This window comes from Panthera leo, chromosome B3 (assembly GCF_018350215.1).
Source record: "Panthera leo isolate Ple1 chromosome B3, P.leo_Ple1_pat1.1, whole genome shotgun sequence".
In the NCBI taxonomy this organism is placed as follows: Eukaryota; Metazoa; Chordata; class Mammalia; order Carnivora; family Felidae; genus Panthera; species Panthera leo.
In genome coordinates this window covers 29,499,314-29,518,564 of record NC_056684.1, presented here as the reverse complement: position 1 = coordinate 29,518,564, position 19,251 = coordinate 29,499,314, and the positions used below count along the sequence as shown (strand labels likewise).

At 35.3% G+C, this 19,251-nt stretch overlaps 1 protein-coding gene across 5 annotated transcripts in view; it reads left to right on the top strand.

Annotated features, from left to right (window-relative positions):
* Nucleotides 1-19,251, top strand: part of SCAPER (S-phase cyclin A associated protein in the ER) — a 518,574-nt gene that overhangs the window by 250,150 nt on the left and 249,173 nt on the right. For all 5 annotated transcript variants that reach the window (XM_042941318.1, XM_042941317.1, XM_042941313.1 and 2 more), the window contains 2 exons: nt 5,404-5,469; nt 16,419-16,545. In XM_042941318.1, the coding sequence (XP_042797252.1) occupies nt 5,404-5,469; nt 16,419-16,545 (193 nt within the window). The remainder of the gene's footprint in view (nt 1-5,403; nt 5,470-16,418; nt 16,546-19,251) is intronic.

The window sequence follows — 19,251 nt, the reverse complement described above, 5'->3', positions numbered from 1 at the left end:
TGGAGGTGTTTACTAACCTTATTGTATTCATTTTGCAATATATACAGCTAGATATAGATATAGACATAAGGTGATTACATTGTACCCCTTAAACTTACACTATGCTATATATCAATTATATCTCAATAAAGTTGGGGAAGAAAAGAAATAGGGGCACAGATAAAGATGATGTGATAGATGCTATGTGAGTAGGTTTGAGCTATCAAAGGGATATCCCAGAGGAACTGGTAGACAGGGCTCCCATTTGTATGTGTGTTAAATGTCTACTTATTCTTTTTAACTGAAATTTATTTTTGTAAAAGTAATATTTTCCTCCTGTTCTTTGCCTTCAGCATTAGTCTGTGCAGATATTTATAATACTGCCCTCCTGCTGGAAGCAGTAGCCTAACTGGTGAAAATGTCTCAAAACAGTTCTCAAGAAAAAAATCTCATAATGTCCCAAAAGTATACTGTGCAAATCTAAATTTATAAAATGCAGATGGTAATGTGAAAGAAAATAAAGTTGGATAGCTAGAACAGGGTCACATTATAGAGAGCCTTGAATGCCATTTAGCAGATTGACTAGATCTTTTGGAAAGGAACCACCATAGGTAACAAAGGGAGTAACATCAAGAAGCCAGTGATTTGGGAAGATTTATAACCTGTGCTATGCTACAGGGTTACAAGGTTGAGAACTTGAGTGAATAGGAGGTTATTCTACTAATCCAAGCATGAAGTGATAGGCCTTACATTATAGTATACTGCAGAAAAAATTAGGAGTAAAGAAAATAATCAAAAAGTGTTTTCATCTAATAATTTTTGATGATATATTATTTGAAAAAATGAAAAATAGAAAATAATTTTGAAATTTCAGTCCAAGGTACTATTGAGAAATCTAGTGAAGTGGATATACAATGGTAACCATGAGTTTTGCTTTAAAGTTGTAGAGGAAAAGATGAAGGTTGAACTACCAAGTGAAGAGCTAGAAAAGTTTGACATTTGGACTGAAAGCTAAAGTTATATAGTTAGCATACATTATTATAAGCATTCATTATTATAATATTAAAATTTCAATGGTGAGAATAATAGTTATTAAATAGAAATTAAAGAAGATGAAGCCTTGCAAAGGGCAGTGATACTGAGCTGTAAAATACAGGGACAGAAACGTCAAGAAGAAATAGAGAGAAAAGGCCATTGTGTTTGATACTAATCAAGATCATTGCAGACTTTCAAGAATGCATTTAATGGAGTAGCATGTTTATATAATCATGATTCTGCCTCCATTTTTTCATTGTTGCCATTCTGTTTCTTGAATATACCTTAATGTATTGGCACTTAAAGTTCTGTCTACCCAATCTGAGCTTTCCCCAGATTTATCTGTGACCAGCTTCTTCACTTCATTCAAGTTTCTACTTAGAGTTATCATTATTATTTTTTTTAAGTTTATTCATTTTGAGAGAGAAGAGAGAGTATGTTGAAGGGGCAGAGGGAAAGAATCCCAAGCAGGGCCTGCACCATTAGTGTCGAACCCGATGCGGGGCTCAAACCCACAAACCGTGAGATTATGACCTGGGCCAAAATCAAGAGTCAGACACTTAACCAACTTAGCCACACAGGCACCCCTAGAGTAATTATTTAGAAATCTTTCACGAGGCCCTCTGTAAATCCCATGACTGCTCAACACACACATATATACAGTTACTCTATATTGATTGTTCTGTTTTCTTCATAGCATTTCTTATTTTCAGATTTCTTTCCTTCCTTGCTTCCTTCCTTCCTTCCTTCCTTCCTTCCTTCCTTCCTTCTTTCCTCATTTCCCTCCTCCCTTCCTTCCATTTCCCCCCACTGTAAACTTTCATATGAGAATAATTACCTTATTGAGCTTTTTATATCTGAGTTTTTTGTATACTATATGTTTAATGCTGAGAATAATTTTTGATACATTATACATACTCAATAAATATTTATTGAATGAATAATAAAACATGAATATATGAGAAACTATCTGAAGAAGAAATAATAGTATTAAATCAGATTTCATTTGATTTTCTGTGAAACTAAAATTATTTGGGTATTCTTTTGTTTATTATTTACTTATTATTTTTTAAAATATAATTTATTGTCAAATTGGCCAATATACAGTATGTAAAATGTGCTCTTGGATTTTGGGTATTATTAAAATTGGCAAGATTAAAAGTGAAGAATGGGACACATGGGGTTTAATTCCTTTATTATTAAGTTTTTTATTTTAATTCCAGCAAAGTTAACATACAGTGTTAATTTCAAGCGTACACTACAGTGATTCAGCAATTCTATACATTACTCAGTGCTCGTCATCGTAAGTGTATTCTTTAATTGCCTTCAGCTATTTCACCCATCCCTCCACCCCCCACCCCCCACCCCTTTGGTAACCATGTTTGTTCTCTGTAGTTGAGAGTCTGTTTTTCGGTTTGTCTCTTTTTTTTCCTTTGTTCATTTGTTTTGCTTCTTAAATTCCACATGAGTGAAATCATATGATTTGTCTGTCTCTGACTTATTTCACTTAGCATTATACTCTGTAGCTCCATCCGTGTTGTTGCAAATGGTAAAATTTCACTCTTTTTATGGCTGAATAATATTCCACATATACTTATGGAATAATATAATATTTTATTATAATTTATATATAATATATAATAATATTATATATGTAATATAATATTCCATATAAATTCCATACACACACACACATATATGCCATATCTTCTTTATCCATTCATCTATACATGGACCCTGGGGGTGCTTCCATCATTTGGCTATTATGTAAATAATGCTGCCATAAACATAGGGGTGCACGTAACCCTCTGAATTAGTGCTTTTGTATTTTTTGGGTAAATACCCACTAGTGCAATTAATGGGTCCTAATGTAGTTCTGTTTTTAACTTTTTGAGGAAACTGAATACTGTCTTCCACAGTGGCTGCACCAGTTTGTATTCCCACCAACTGTGCAAGAGAGGGTTCCTGTTTCTCCACATCCTTGCCAACACCTATTGTTTCTTTTGTTGTTGATTTTAGCCATTCTGGCAGGTTTGAGGTGGTATCTCATTGTAGTTTTGATTTGCATTTCCCTTATGATGAGTGATGTTGAGCATCTTTTCATGTGTCTGTTGGCCATCTAGATATCTTAACAGTATTTGTTCTTCCATTCCATGAACATGAAATCCATTTATTTGTGTTGTCTTCAGTTTCTTTCATCAGTGTTTTATAGTTTTCAGAGTGCAGGTCTTTTGCCTCTTTGGTTAGGTTTATTCCTAGGTATTATTTTTGGTGCATTTTTAAATGGGATTATTTTCGTAATTTCTCTTTCTGCTGCTTTGTTATTAGTGTATAGACATTCAACCAATTTCTGCACATTGATTTTGTATCCTAGAACCTCAATAAGTTCACTTATCAGTTCTAGTAGTTTTTTGCTGGAGTCTGTAGGGTTTTCTGCATTTAGTATCATATTATCTGCAAATGATTAAAGTTACACTTCTTCCTTACCAATTTGGATGCCTCATATTTCTTTTTCTTGTCTGATTCATGTGCCTAAGACTTCCAGTATTATGTTGAATGAAAGTGGGGGAGAGTGGACATCCTTGTCTTGTTCCTGACCATAGGGGAAAGCTCTCACTTTTTTTCCCATTGAATATGTTTGCTCATATAAAGCTTTTATTATGTTGAGGTGTGTTCCCTCTACATCAACTTTGTTGGGGGCTTTTATCATGATTGGTGTTAAACTCTATCAGATGTTTTTTTCTGCACCTACTGAAATGATCATATGGTTTTTATCCTTTGTCTTGTTGATGTGATGTGTCACTTTGATTAATTTGGGAATATTGACCCACCCTTGCATCCCAGGAACAAAGCACACGTTGAGTGTGGTGAATGATTTCTTTAGTGTATTGCTGGATTGGATTCAGTTTGGTAGTATTTTATTGAGGTTTTTTGCATCCTCAAGGATATTGGTCTGTAGTTCTTATTTTTAGTGGTGTCTTTATCTGTTTTTGGTATCAGGATAATTCTGGCCTCATAGATTGAATTTGGAATTTTTCCTTCCTTTTCGATATTTTGGAATAGTTTGAGAAGAATAGGTATTAACTCTTTAACTCTTTAACTATTTGGTAGAATTCGCCTGTGAAGCCATCTGGTCCTGGACTTCCATTTGCTGGGAATTTTTTTTATTACTGATTCAATTTCATTGCTGGTAATTGGTCTGTTCAAAATTTCTATTTCTTCCTGCTTCAAATTAGGGAGATTATATGTTTCTAAGAATTTACCCATTTCTTCTAGGTTGTCCAATTTGTTGGCATATAATTTTTCATAATATTCTCTTATAATTGTTTGTATTTCTGTGGTGTCAGTGGTTATTTTTTTCTTGTGGTACTGATTTTATTTGAGTCTTCTCTCTCTCTCTCTCTCTCTCAAAAATAATTACTTGCCACTGTAAAGTGGTTATTTTCCTGTTTTGATATTCCTTAATATTGTGGCTGATAGCAATGAGCATGCGGAGGTTGCAACAGCACATAATTTAATGTTGAACTCTAATTTAGTTATTCTTTTGTTCCCATGTATAACCTGTGCTAATTTGCTTTTTCCTTATTAGGGGTGTTGTAATTTGCATCTTTCATGATTTTTTTTATGGAGTATTGCTTATTTTTTCATTGTGATCTGGATTGATCTACATCGTGAATAATTCTTTCATAGGTCACTAGACTAATTCTTTGAGACTAGGACTCTTTGGGTGAGCAGTTAAAATTTAAGTTAGTATTTTCCTTTTTTTCTTCCAAAAAGAGAAATTGACAAATTAAGTCAATATTAATGGATTGCTAGAGTGACACCTTTGTTAGATTAACTGTTGATGGCTATCCCTATTGGTTCAGGCAAGCTAGAGCCTAGTTAGACAGTGGCAGAAAAGCATTATCTCAGATTTTTCCAAGCTTTTGGTATTTAAGAAATATAAATAACAAAACAAAACAAATCTTTGTCTCGTCCAGTAACTTTCACTGCCTTTCAAATTATTTCTAAAGTTAAATATTCTTGTATTCAGCTTTGCATTATATACCTCTTAAGGTATATAGATATTTAGCCATTTCAACTATCTTGTAGAAACCTAATATGGTTTTAAATTTAATTATCATGAGTTTAACATTTTTGAAAAATAAGCACCATTCTGTACCATATCTGTAAACTTAGAAATGTTTTTATGAATCTCCTCTTTATCCTATGAGGAAATAATTTTTAGTCTTTTTTGATAACATTTATAGTATTTTAAAGAAATATTCTCAGAAATCAAAGTGTTAAACTAATGTTCCTAATACTGGGAGAGGAGAAACATAGGGTTTTAGATCATCATAAAAATTAGCAGCAAATTAACTGACAGTGATAAAACTTTTTTCTCTTCAGGGCCAAGGAATATGAGAGTTTAATGGAAACAAAAAACTCTGGATCTGACTCACCTTATAAAGCAAAGTGAGTATTTTACCCTATATTTTATTTCTCTATCTCACTGGTGTCTGCCTATACAAAAGTTTATCTGAACTTGTATTCCTGTGATCCTGGGCTTTGGTATTGGTTGCCTAGAGCTTCATTCTTCTAACACAGTGGTCTCCAGCCAGGGATGATTTTGTCAGGGGATGTTTGACTGTGCCTGGGGATATGTAAACACATTTTGGCTATCACAGCTTGGAGAAATGGTGTTACTCCCATCAAGTGTACAGAGACACAGGGATGCTGTTAAACACTCTGCGGTGAGCAAAGAATTATCTCATCCAAAACATCAGTAGCGCCTAAGTAGAGAAATGCTGTTCTAGCAGAACAGGTTCTGGCAGTGCTGTTCTGGTTCTTGCTCTGAGGAGGCCTTGTTTAGGATTGTTGCCAGGGCCACTTGACAGATGAGGAGGATTTGACTCCACCACTGAGTATACATGTAACTACACAGGAGCTAAGTAAACAAAACCATCATCATTTTCCTTCTCTCAAATATGTTACCAGTAGAGGTGTGGTGAGGAAGATACTCAAAAACACTGCTGATGGGAGTGCAAATTAGTGTAGTCTTAGTGAAAGGCAATGTGAATCCAGAGCTTAGAACATACACTGCTGCTTGGTGAAATAACGCAAAATGTGCCCAAATATTTATATACAAAAATAACTATTTTACTGTTATTTTTCATAGTGAAAAAGTCAAGAAATAACTGCCACAAATTGGGGAATATCTATAACCAGTTGTTGGTGTAGATATGCTATATTATTTTAATGTAGCAGTTATTTACATTTAAAACAGAAATATTGTTGCCTTCAGAAATGAGCTACCCACTGGGGCACCTGCATGGCTCAGTCAGTTAAGCGTCTAACTCTTGATTTCAGCTCATGTCTTGATCTCAGGGTCATGAGTTTAAGCTCTGTGTTGGGCTCTGTGCTGGACATGAAGCCTACCTAAAAAAATAGAAAAAGAAATGAGATGCCCTTAAGATAATTACTTTTATCACTTATTGTTTTGAAACAATTAGTCATTGCCATCCTAAAAGAAAAAAATTGTGTAAAATATTAAAGTTAACAAAATTATCAAGATTATGATACTGTATATCTGGAAAACCCAAGAAAATCAAGTGAAAAACTAGTGGAAATAAGAGAATCAATTCAGTAAGGTGGCTGATTACCAAATTAATGTGATAATATTTGGCTTTTCTGGGCCTTTGCCTCATTCCAGGCTCCTTACTTGTGTTGCCTCGTTTATTCCTCACAACAACTCAATGAGTTTCATTAGGGAAGCTAAGCCTTAGACAGGTAAGTAACTTGGTTTAAGGTTATGCAACAACATAGCCAAGCTACAAAATTAATGCTTTCCTTTCTGATGATCAGTTAGAAAACATCAATATCATTTACAATAGCAATAAAAAATAAACTAAGAATAAACTTGACAAGAAATATGAAGGCTCTATAAAAATTAAAAACCTTAAAATCCTAACAAAGGGTATAAAAGAAGACTTGTATAAATGGAAAAACAAATTACACTCTTGGATAGAAGATATGGTATAGTAAAATAACAACCGTTTTAAAAAAGAATCATTTTAAAGAACATACGGAAAAATAAATGAAAATTTCTAGAAAAAAAATTTTAAGGGATTAGTGAGGTAGGACTGCACTTACAGATATCTAAGTATTTGTTAAAATATTTTTGCACTGGGGCATTAATAAAAATTCAAATTTATGGAAGAGAGTTTTAAAAACAGTCTAGAAATAGATTAAAATATTTGAGCAAATTTAATATATGATGGTGAGATAATGTTTACAAAGATAGCCACAAGCTGAGCCATTCCTGGGGGCCCCTGTGCAATATAATATAACTTTGCCACTATTACATCAAGTGGTGGACTCTATTTCCTTTCCTCTTGAATTTATTCTGGACTTTTGACTTGTTTTTGACCTACAGACGACTACAGAAGCACTATGTGATTTCCAAGACTTGGCCTCGGAAGTCTTAAGCCTTCTCTTTCAACCTCACTTTCTTGCTCCCCTGTGATTGCCGTGTAGGGAAGCCTGGGTCAGCCCCCCCGCCCTCCCGCCTTGAGGATGAGAGATCACTTGGTCATGGTGATAATCCTTTTAATATGTAGTTGAATTCATTTTGCTTGTTCTCTTGAGGATTTTTGAATCAGTGTTCATAGGAGATATTAAAATTTATCAAGCCTCTGCTTGTGTTACATTTGCTTATATCCCATTGACCAAAGCAAGTCATCTCACCAAGTCCAGGGTCAGGGTGTAATTCAGGAGGACCTTTTATGTAAACAGTCTACTTCAGAACTTTCTCTGGATTCTCCTCTTACTTGACTGACCACTCTTTTTCAGTATCTTTTGCTCGGTTCTTACTTGTCTCCTTGACCTCCAACATTAGCATGCCTATGTCTTGAGCATTCAAATACAGAATTATTCCCTTGGTAATCTTACTCAGTTTTATGACTGTAAACGTTTAGTCACTGATGGATTTTAAATTTAGGACTCCAACCCAGCCCTCTCCCCAGGACTCCAGGCTCATATATCCAACTTCCTATTTAGTATTTCCACTTGGATGTCTGTTTGTTCAGTTGGACCCCTCAAGTGAACGTGTACAAAATTAAACTCTTGAAATTTGCTCCCAAACTTTACCCCTCATATTTTTGCTCGTTTTAGGAAATGGCAAGTCCATCCTTTAAGTTGAGACTAAAATCTTTAGAGTCATCTTCTTTCTCCTCACACTTCATTTTCAGTCCATCAACAAATTCTGTTGGCTCTGTCTTTAAAATATATTCAGAATTTGACCACTTTTCATTACCTTCATAGTAACTACTCTGATTTAACCTACCATTATCTCTCATCTGGATTAATTTAATAGCCTCCTAATTAGTCTTCTACTGCTTCTGCTTTTCCTTACTACAGTCTGTTGACTACTGGGCAGCCAGGACGTTTGTTTAAATTATAAGCCTAGAAAAAATAGCAGTAGCAATAGAAGCATAATTTTTCAGTATCTCCAGATCTTCACATAGAAACCAGGCAAGTAGTTAAGAAAACCAAAAACCCATGGCAGTGTTTAACAACAAACCACCTTACCAGATACCTCCATGAAATCCAAAAAACAAGTAAATCCAAACAGCCTTAGGTACTGCATGTTATTGACATCAGTGTGAAAGAAAGCAAAAAGAAGCAACTGGAATAACAGATGTAAGGAAAGAAGAAGAACCCCAAAATAACTAAGGTTTTCACTGCAAAGTACAGGGAACCAATTTGAAAAAAAACCACTTGAACCTCATTTTCAAGTAAGTTCCTCTGGGAGGGCTCATGTGAACAATGTTGTCTTGGCTCTTGCATATCAATAATTTTATGCCTTCAAAAATTAGTTTTTCCAATTGCAAAATTATTGACCCACATTTTTTTTCTTGAGGATCTTCAATCTTAAAAAATGAACTTTAATCAAAATTGTTAGACTTCAACATAATGACTGTGGTGAACCTGATATAGTTTCTTATAGAACTAAGACTGATGGCCAGAAGAAGAATATTACATAGTAACTGTATCTCATAATTTTATAACATAACTAAGAAAAGTATCAGTGAATATGAGGAGAACGAATGCTAATAAATTAAATGTTCTCTAATTATATTGGTAATGATACCAGTAATGTTATTCTGAGTCTGTTCTGCATATAATGTGGGATAAAGTAAAAGATATTATGCAAACTAAAATTCTCTCATCCCCTGTGTTCCTGAGAAGTTGAGTCCTGAGTTTACAAGAAAGGAGAAAGGAGATAAATGTAATATAGAAGAGATGAGGTAAAACCCCTGTAGGACTGAATTTGAATTAAATGAATTTATGAGGTATTTTATCTTTCAGAAAGTGTTATGTGTATTTGTGTGTATACATATTTGTATATGTATGTGCATATGTATACATGTATATATATGAATGTATGTGTATATGCACACATTTATTTCCTAGCTCTGCCCATTAAAGAGACCTAGAAACAATGACCATCATAGTGGCAGTGAGCTCACTGATTTGGGACTTGAAATATCATTTCTCACGAAAAGAAGCAAGAACTTCTTAGAAAAATGCCTAATTCTAGATCTAAATGCCCTGTCATACTAGATGGCAAGGAGGCTATCAAAAACTTCTAGCATTTTGTCAAAGGACTCAGTAGCCAACTTAAGAGCTTTATACTGGACAAAGAAGATAATTTGAGCTTCCAACAGGATAATTATTATAACTGATTTAATTTGGTAACCAAATAGTAGATGAAGTGTCTTCTTATTAAAATATTCTAGCCAATAAGTGAAAATGACTCTTTCTCTCTTCCTCTGGTTACCCCTCCCTTTCCAGAAAAATTTAGTCTGAAGTCATTAGATGAGAGAATACCAAGCAGCCATCTGCAGTGTTGAGATGGCTGGAGACAACAGTGGCACAGTGGGGGATGTAAGAGCCTGAGGAGGCTGAGGTGGATGTTTGTGCAGGGGCATGAGGAGTGGCCATATGTGGAAGCTCAGAGCCCCAGCAGAATGAAGGGAGCTTCCATGTGAGGTGGGGCATCATGGCCTGGTGTGGTGAGTCAGAGGAGAATGAGGAGGGCATCTCTATGGAAAAGCATCCTGGTATAGTCTGTTAGAGCCCACGTGAAGAGGGAAGCCTGACAAAGGCTGTTGAAACAAGCAAGGGTGAGAGAGCACAAAAACCCAGAGTGGGGAGTCAGAGCCCAAGCTGGGACATAATAGCATACATACAGAAACAAAGATGGGTGATATGTTACATGTAGGGGAATTGGTCAAATAAATAAATATATTAAGGATGATGAAAGGCAGATTGCTCACTACTGGAGAAGAGTTAAAAATATATCCAGGAAGAATAGAAAGACCATGTAGTGAATTGGAATTATAGGTATCAGTTTTAATTTGTATTTTCCAATATATAGAGATAGAAATATAGATGTAACTGTGTTGATTTATTCATATATATATATAATATGATAATATGTATATATGACATATATAATATATGTAATAGTAATATATAATATATATACGTATGTGTATGTGTATATAATATATATTATATATTTTTTATATATTATATTATATTATATTATATTATATATTATATACACATTTCCTAGCTCTTTCCACTGAGAGTCAGGGCCTTGAAACAGCAACACCCCAATAGCATTGAGCACATCAAGTATACTCATGTAATGTGAAGGCAAGGTGGTTTCTCAAAAGGGGAAGTGGGTTCTTTTTTCTACAAGAAGGGATGCTGGCGGGCAAAAATGAAAGATACCCAATGTAAGAGGTAACATGTACACTGATTTTTGTCATCTGATCTAGGTATTTCTTAAGATCTTACATTTAAAAATATAGGCTTCACCATATTATTTAAAAATAGAAGGGGAACCAATAGCCCTAAAACTGTTAAGGTGTTTATGTCTTCTTGTCCATCACACTAACGAGCAATATTTCTTCCTAAAGTGGACCCAGTCTCCTTTCTTACATTTTTACAAATCATCCCAGTGATCTAATGAACCCTCCCCAAAACTTTACTGTGACAAAAGTTAGGGCTTCTTACAGAAATACATTTACATTTCACATTTACCGGTGACATATATGAACTTAGAGTTGTTGTGGGAATTTAAGTTTTGAGAAGAAAGTACTTGACCTTACAAAATTCCTCACAAAGCCCTTTATCAGACAGATAATTCTCATGTTCTAGGCTGGGAGGTACAGCGCCTCTACTTTTTCTTCCCATGCTAGAAGAATTTTCTGCCAGAAGTAACTCAAATAACAATTTCTGTGTTAAAAACTGGATCCTCTAAACAGCTTCTGTTCTTCCCCTGTAGGGAAAATATAACTTTCAGGGCCTGAGTCCCGACAGTCTATAATTATTCATAGTATGAATCAAAATCTGATGCTTTTTTTTGAAAGGGGCTATATTATTTGTGGTACTTCTGTGGAGGCAGGGAATAAAACAGAGGTTTATCTCATGTTACCAAAGCATCCCTTGATTTGGCATTCTTCCTTGAAGGGTAGGTTCATATGAATCCCAGATTTGATTTACCTCAGGGTGAAATACAAGCCTCTTGTATTCTGTGAATTAAAATGATCCTTGTGCCTCCCTAAGTACCCCTGATTTTCAGTGGAATGTGAGCATTCTTGGTAAGAATACTGCTAGATTCATATGCATCCATGGCTATGGCTGGATATTTAGTTACATGGTGTGCAGGCTTTATTCAGCCAAAAGCTGAAGTGGCTACTTATCTGTCACACAATAAACTTCATTGCCAATATTCCTCAACATGATAAGGTCAGTAACTTTAATCGGATGGGACTCCAGCCCATATTCGATTAAAAGGGAAAAGAAGTATGTTGTTCTTATTCTGTGTCTGTGTTTTTTATATTCCCTTTTTCCTTGTGTTAGATTGAGACCTTCTGTCAATGAATAGTAATAATAGTTGATCATTTATTGAATGTCTCCTTTACTCCTGAATGGTGTTAAGTACATTATTTGTCTCTGATCTTCAAAAGCTCTGAAAGGAAAGAAAAGGAGAGATATATAAGATATATATATATATGTGTGTGTGTGTGTGTGTGTGTGTGTTGTATATATACAACACACACACACACACACACACACACACACATATAAAATCTCCACTTTTAAGGTGAAGAAATTGAGATTCAGAGTAGTTAAGTAATTGTCCCAGAGTTTATACATGTGGTATGTACTGGAGCCAGAAATCAAGCATAGGTATGTCTGATATTAGAGTTTATATTCATTCTTTTGACTTATCAAAGTAAACTTCGTATGGATAGCTTAGATTTATTTATTTTTATTAATTTATTTTTATTTATTTTTTGGCAATGTGTGTGTGTGTATATATATATATATAATTTATTGTCAAATTGGTTTCCATACAACACCCAGTGCTCATACCAACAGGTGCCCTCCTCAATGCCCATCACCCACTTTCCCTTTCCCCCACACCCCAAAACCCTCAGTTTGTTCTCTGTCTTTAAGAATCTCTTATGATTTGCCTCCTTCCCTCTCTGTAACTTCCCCCCCCCCGACCCCGCCCCAGTCTTCTGTTAAGTTTCTCAGGATCCACGTAAGAGTGAAAACATATGGTATCTGTCTTTCTCTGCCTGACTTACTTCACTTAGCATAATACTCTCCAGTTCCATCCATGTTGCTACAAATGGCCATATTTCATTCTTTCTCATTGCCAAGTAGTATTCCATTGTATATATAAACCACATCTTCTTTATCCATTTTTCAGTTGATGGACATTTAGGCTTTTTCCATACTTTGGCTATTGTTTAAAGTGCTGCTATAAACATTGGGGTACAAGTGCCCTTATGAATCAGCATTCCTGTATCTCTTGGGTAAATTCCTAGCGGTGCTATTGCTGGGTCATAGGGTAGATCTATTTTTAATTTTTTGAGGAAGCTCTACACTTTTCCCGAGCAGCTGTACCAGTTTGCATTCCCACCAATAGTGCAAGAGAATTCCTGTTTCTCCACATCCTCGCCAACATCTATAGTCCCCTGATTGGTTCATTTTAACCACTCTGACCTGTATGAGGTGGTATCTCAGTGTGGTTTTGATTTGTATTTCCCTGATGAGGGGTGACATTGAGCATCTTTTCATGTGCCTGTTGACCATCTGAATGTCTTCTTTAGAGAAGTGTCTATTCATGTCTTCTGCCCATTTCTTCACTGGATTGTTTTTTGGGTGTGGAGTTTGGTGAGTTCTTTATAGATTTTGGATACTAGCCCTTTATCTGATATGTCATTTGCAAGTATCTTTTCCCATTCCATAGGTTGTCTTTTAGTTTTGTTGATTGTTTCCTTTGCAGTGCAGAAGATTTTATCTTGATGAGGTCCCAATAGTTCATTTTTGCTTTCAATTCCCTTGCCTTTGGAGATGTGTCAAGAAATTGCTGCGGCTGAGGTCAGAGAGGTTTTCCTGCTTTCTCCTCTAGGGTTTGATTGTTTCCTGTCTCACATTCAGGTCCTTCATCCATTTTGAGTTTATTTTTGTGAATGGTGTAAGAAAGTGGTCTAGTTTCATTCTTCTGCATGTTGCTGTCCAGTTCTCCCAGCACCATTTGTTAAAGAGACTGTTTTTTTCCATTGGATGTTCTTTCCTGCTTTGTCAAAGACTAGTTGGCCATACATTTGTGGGTCCAATTCTAGAGGCTCTGTTCTATTCCATTGGTCTATGTGTCTGTTTTTGTGCCAATACCATACTGTCTTGATTACAGCTTTGTAGTAGAGGCTAAAGTCTGGGATTGTGATGCCTTCCGCTTTGGTCGTCTTCTTCAATATTACTTTCGCTATTCGGGGTCTTTTGTAGCTCCATATGAATTTTAGGATTGCTTGTTCTAGCTTTGAGAAGAATGCTGGTGCAATTTTGACCGGGATTGCATTGAATGTGTAGATAGCTTTGGGTAGTATTGACATATTAACAATATTTATTCTTCCAATCCATGAGCACAGAATGTTTTTCCATTTCTTTGTGTCTTCTTCAATTTCCTTTATAAGCTTTCTATAGTTTTCAGCATACAGATCTTTTACATCTTTGATTAGGTTTATCCGTAGGTATTTTATGGTTCTTGGTGCAATTGTGAATGGGATTAGTTTCTTTATTTGTCTTTCTGTTGCTTCATTATTGGTGTGTAAAATGCAACTGATTTCTGTACATTGGTTTTGTTTCCTACAACTTTGCTGAATTCATGTTGGATAGCTTAGGTTTAAACTGTAGTTCACCACTGCCTTTTTGAGCTGCATTTGCTGTTGTATTCTTTGAGAAATTTAACATTTTTACACAAATATTATTTAGGTGAAATTGTATTCTGTGGTATTATTTATTTGTGAAGAAAATTTCCTTATTTGAACTGACTAATATGGTTTGGAGACAAAAGCAGGAGATTTGAGATCACAGGCCTAACCCCACTAATACCTTTTACCAGTTGTGAGACCTTGGGAAAGTTACTGAATTTGCCTGAGCCTTGGTTTCTTCATTTTTTTCAAATGGGAATAAGACTAATGGACATTGTTTTCATAGGATTATATAAGATCATGTACATTATGTTGTAATTTATGGATATTATTAAGACTAAAGAAGAAATTTCTTCCTAGCCCATTCATCATTAAATACCTGTTGAGTGCACTTATGTAGAGGTAGCACATTCAGTGCTGTTAATAAGGCAATGAATAGGTAGACACGAGCCGTCTTTCATGAAGTTAATACTATGCTTCTGTACTGTTCAGTATAATAGCTCCTAGCTATATGTGACTATTTAAATTATTAAGATTAAATGCAACTTAAAATTCAGTTCCTCAGTCTCACTAACTATACTTCTGGTGCACAAGAGCCACATTTGGCTAGCAGCCACCATATTGTACAGTCCAGATATGGGACATTCTCATCATTGCATAAAGTTCTGAATGGGAAAGGCTTGTGATGAGTGCTTTGAAGGAATAGTCAAATCAGAGAAAGTAATGTTTGAACTGAAAACCTGAGGATACATAGAAATTTTCTAGATAATGTGGAGGTGAAGGAAGCATTTCAGAAGGAATGAATGAAGAGCATTTGCAAAGACACTGAAGGAAGACGAAGAGAGTTAATTTTGATCCAGAAAGACTTCATGTACACAGAGTCTGTGTGGCAGGATTAGCCCTACATGGGCAGAATCGGTCTTCTTTGATTGTAATAGGAGAGGCAAAGGAGAGTATGGGTGAAATATAGGTAGGCTTGTAGGTTTTGTGGCAGAAAGTAAAGATTTTCTTGTTCTAGTAGTTCCATTTTCACTCTGAAATGTAAGATCTTCTTTTGAAAACAAGAGGGAGAAAGGAAAGGATGGAGTTTTGAAGAGAATGGATAATGTATGAAGCAAGACTTTATGGAGAATGACCAGATTAGACAGATTTAGTAAGATCCTGAATGTATAGTCATAGGAAGATCAGAGATGGAAAAGGCTTGCTAGATGGTAATTATCCAGCTAAATAAATTAATACATCAAGACACTGAGAGTGGTGCCAGCCCACAGTAAGAGTTAAATATTAGTGATTATCACCACTGCTGCCATTTGACTGGTAGGAGTAACAAACAGAACAACAGAAAGGGAATGTAGCATGTTTAGCAGAAAGTGACTATAATCTTGGCCTACAGAATCTATCACAGATAAAAATGGAAGTGAGACAACAGGGGGATGATGTACAGGGGAGAAGTGGAGAGATCTGGAAGTGTTTCTGGTGAATATCTGTCAGTGGGCTACTTAAGCGAGTAAGTGGAAAGGAGAAGAGGATTGCTCAGAGTGAGGTACATGAGACAGAAGAAGTAAGGGCCACAAAGAAATACTACACATAGTTCACTTGCAGGAATCCTACAGTCTAGGTAACGTGTTTATTTTTTGGTGAAAAGCAAATGTTGCTCTGTTGTCTAAGTAAATGACATCAGCAGTGGCAGGCAATCTCCAAATTACTTGTAAATTGGAACGTGGGAGTTTGACATTTTGAGAGTTTACAGTGCTTACAAAATAATATCCAAGCCTACCTTGAAGATATAAATCAAACTATGAAAACCTGCTGAGTTTCTTATACTCATTTTCTCTGCCATCATTGCCTCACCTTCTCCCCATCTGCAGTTCTGTTCTAGTTTCAGTGTCACACAGAAATTGATAGTAGCAATGTCCTAGCTAATCTAGATGGACAGTACTGTCCTCTAGTTCTGTTTTGTACCATGAGGACTAGGAATGGTTTTGTTTGTTCCTCCCCAAAGGTGTTCTGTGAAGCACTTTCTACTGCAATAATGAAAGTAGCTTTTGTTTCAAAAGGTTTAGGAAAATGAAATATTATAGTCTAATTCATTAATTCATTCTTCCCTTTCATTTTGTATTGAAGACTTCAGCGATTAGCCAAAGATCTTCTAAAACAACTACAAGTACAAGACAGTGGCTCATGGGCAAACAATAAGGTTTCTGCTTTAGATCGGACCCTAGGCGAGATCGCTAGAATATTGGAAAAAAAGGTATGTAACTAATCTCTGGCCTTTGGCCTTAATCTTCGTGATTCTTTCTCACTATGACAGGACATAGGATTATAAGGCTGACGCTCACTTATGCATTTCTTCTGTGTTTCCAAAAGCTGGTCAACCACTGATGGATTGTTTTTTCCTTTTGTTTCTGATTAATTTGGTATAGTTTTTAGTCATTTTAATTGAAATCCTCAACAGCAAAAACAAGTCATATTTTTCCACACACAAACAAAATAAAATAAATTTAAAAGGAATCACAGTAATAAAGATATACAATTTTATGCCAGACAATGTAAAACTTTAAATTATAAAGCTCATAAATCGCAACCAGATTTCCATAAGCACCAATTTCCTTACTGTTTCCAAAAGATTTGGCAGTTTTCTTTAATGACTTAGAGTCATAAATGTTTTTGTGACAGTTAAAACATTGTTAATGATCTTTAAATGATCTTTATTATTCACTATAGAAAACTTAAAATATATCAAGAAGAAATAAACTCCCTATAATGCCCACTGTCGATATTTTATTGTATTTTCTTTTAATCTTTTTACTGGACATTTCTTACATTATTTTATCTGACTACCTGTATCATGAATATTTTCCTGTCTTTAAAAATTCATTGTAACTAAATGAACATACCATAGTTTACACAATTTATATCACTTTGGTGGTTTCTAAGTTTTCTATTTGATGTAATAGCTGTCTTTGTTTATTATCTAAATTTTTTTGTTTTTTGTTTTCTGGGTTTAATATTTATGACATTTGAGATCTACAAAAAGAATGTAGTGACAAAAATAACCCAAATATAATGAACACCTATGAACTTACCATGAAACTTAAAAACTAGACTGTTCCCAGTACCTCTGTGGTTCCCAATGCGATCCTTCCATATCCCATTCCTGTCTCTGCTTCCCCTGAAGGAAATACTGTACAGTATTAAGGCAATATCTTTTCTGTCTCTTTTTGTTTAAAAAGAAGAATATTTCTTTGTTTTTTAAGAGCTTTATTTCTTTACCAAATGAATGTTTTCCTAAGTAATATATTACTGTTTTGCTTGTATTTGAACTTTATAAAATATACTGTAGACTTCTGTCAGTTTTCAATCAAAATTACGATTCTGAGTTTTATTTAGGTTTACAATGTAGCTGTTTTTCATTCATTTTCTCTGCTGTATAGTGAGTACTTCACTGTGTTAATTATAACACAGTTTTTAAAATCTCTTTTCCTGACATGGACATTGTTTTTCAGGATTGAATTCATTCAGGGTTGAATGTGTATGGGGGTGTGTGTGTGAGAGAAAGAAAAAGAGATTAGAAACAGTGCTGCTTAGACATTCATGTATCAGAGCAAATGAGCAAGAATTTCTCCAACGTGGGGAGCCTTAGACTTTAGTCTACATCAGAATCACCTAGGACTTGTTAAAACACACCCCACCTTGGGTTTTTGACTCAGTGGGTCCCAAGAATTTGTGTTTCATAGGTAACACTGATGCTGCTGGTCCAAGGGTCATATTTTGAGAATCATTGCTCTTGTCTAGGACATATGCCTCAGGGGTGGAATTACTGGGTTTTAAGCATATGAATGTACCTTTACAAGATAGTGTTCAGCTGCATTTTGGCATCAGACAGTACAGTCCTCTGTAGGAACTAGAGCAGCAGAGCCACAAAGAGTCAGTTCTTCAGTATAACACATCCCTTTCAGAGTGTCGGAGAGTTCAGAGACTGCTAATCGTCAGACGTGTGCTAGATGGAGTGTTTGGAGGCTTGATATGCTTTAGAAAAATGTCTGTTTTTTAAATTAGCATATACTAATTATTTTTATTTTTATAAAGGGTAATTATACTTCGGACTACAGTTTACTTGAAGATACCACGTGTGCACCTTATCTCATGAATATTGTTTTAGATTGAAGTAATCACAGAATTTTTGAGGAAAAAGTAAAATGATCTATGTAAGAAAGGTATTCAGTATGAAAATCTAAGTAAAGTTATTCTGTTCACAAAGGAGCAATTTACTGGAATACTACTGATTCCTTATAATTTGGGGGAGAAAAATGTAGTCTGGCTCCCAGTCTAAATGGTCTGTGTCAGAAACCTTGCTGTAAAGCTGTCCTTAGAGTATACACTGCAGGACCACCTGAGAGTCTAAACTTACCTACAATAAGATCCTTTTGCTATTTTTATAACAAATCCTTTTTACTTAGCCAGGACAGACTCACTTTATGTGAAATTCTCTTCATAGAGTTATACTGACATTTCAGTGTAATTCAGCTGATATTTATGATTTCAGTCTAGAAATTGTAAATAACCATTCCTTTTTGTTTGGAAAACTGCCTGGAGTAACAAAATCATTAGAGCCAAAGCCAGGTACCCAGTGAAGGATTTGAAGACAGCCTAGAAGTGACAAGGGTGAGACTGGTGGAACTTGAGCAAGCACTCACTGAGGAATGGTGGGAGATGAATCTTGAGCTCTTCACCCTCCTAATTGAGATCTCAACACACTGATGCTTTCTGTTAGTGCTTTGATACAGTTTTGCTTAGATACTTTTTCTGAAGTTCTGAGAACTACGTTAGAACTAAGAGGTTAACTTGTGATGTACAAAAACATTCCTGTAATGAGAGAGATCAGGAAACTGAGGAAACATGAGTATTGTAGTACTTACTCTTTGTCTCAGGTCCCTTCCAACTTTTTGGGTTCTCT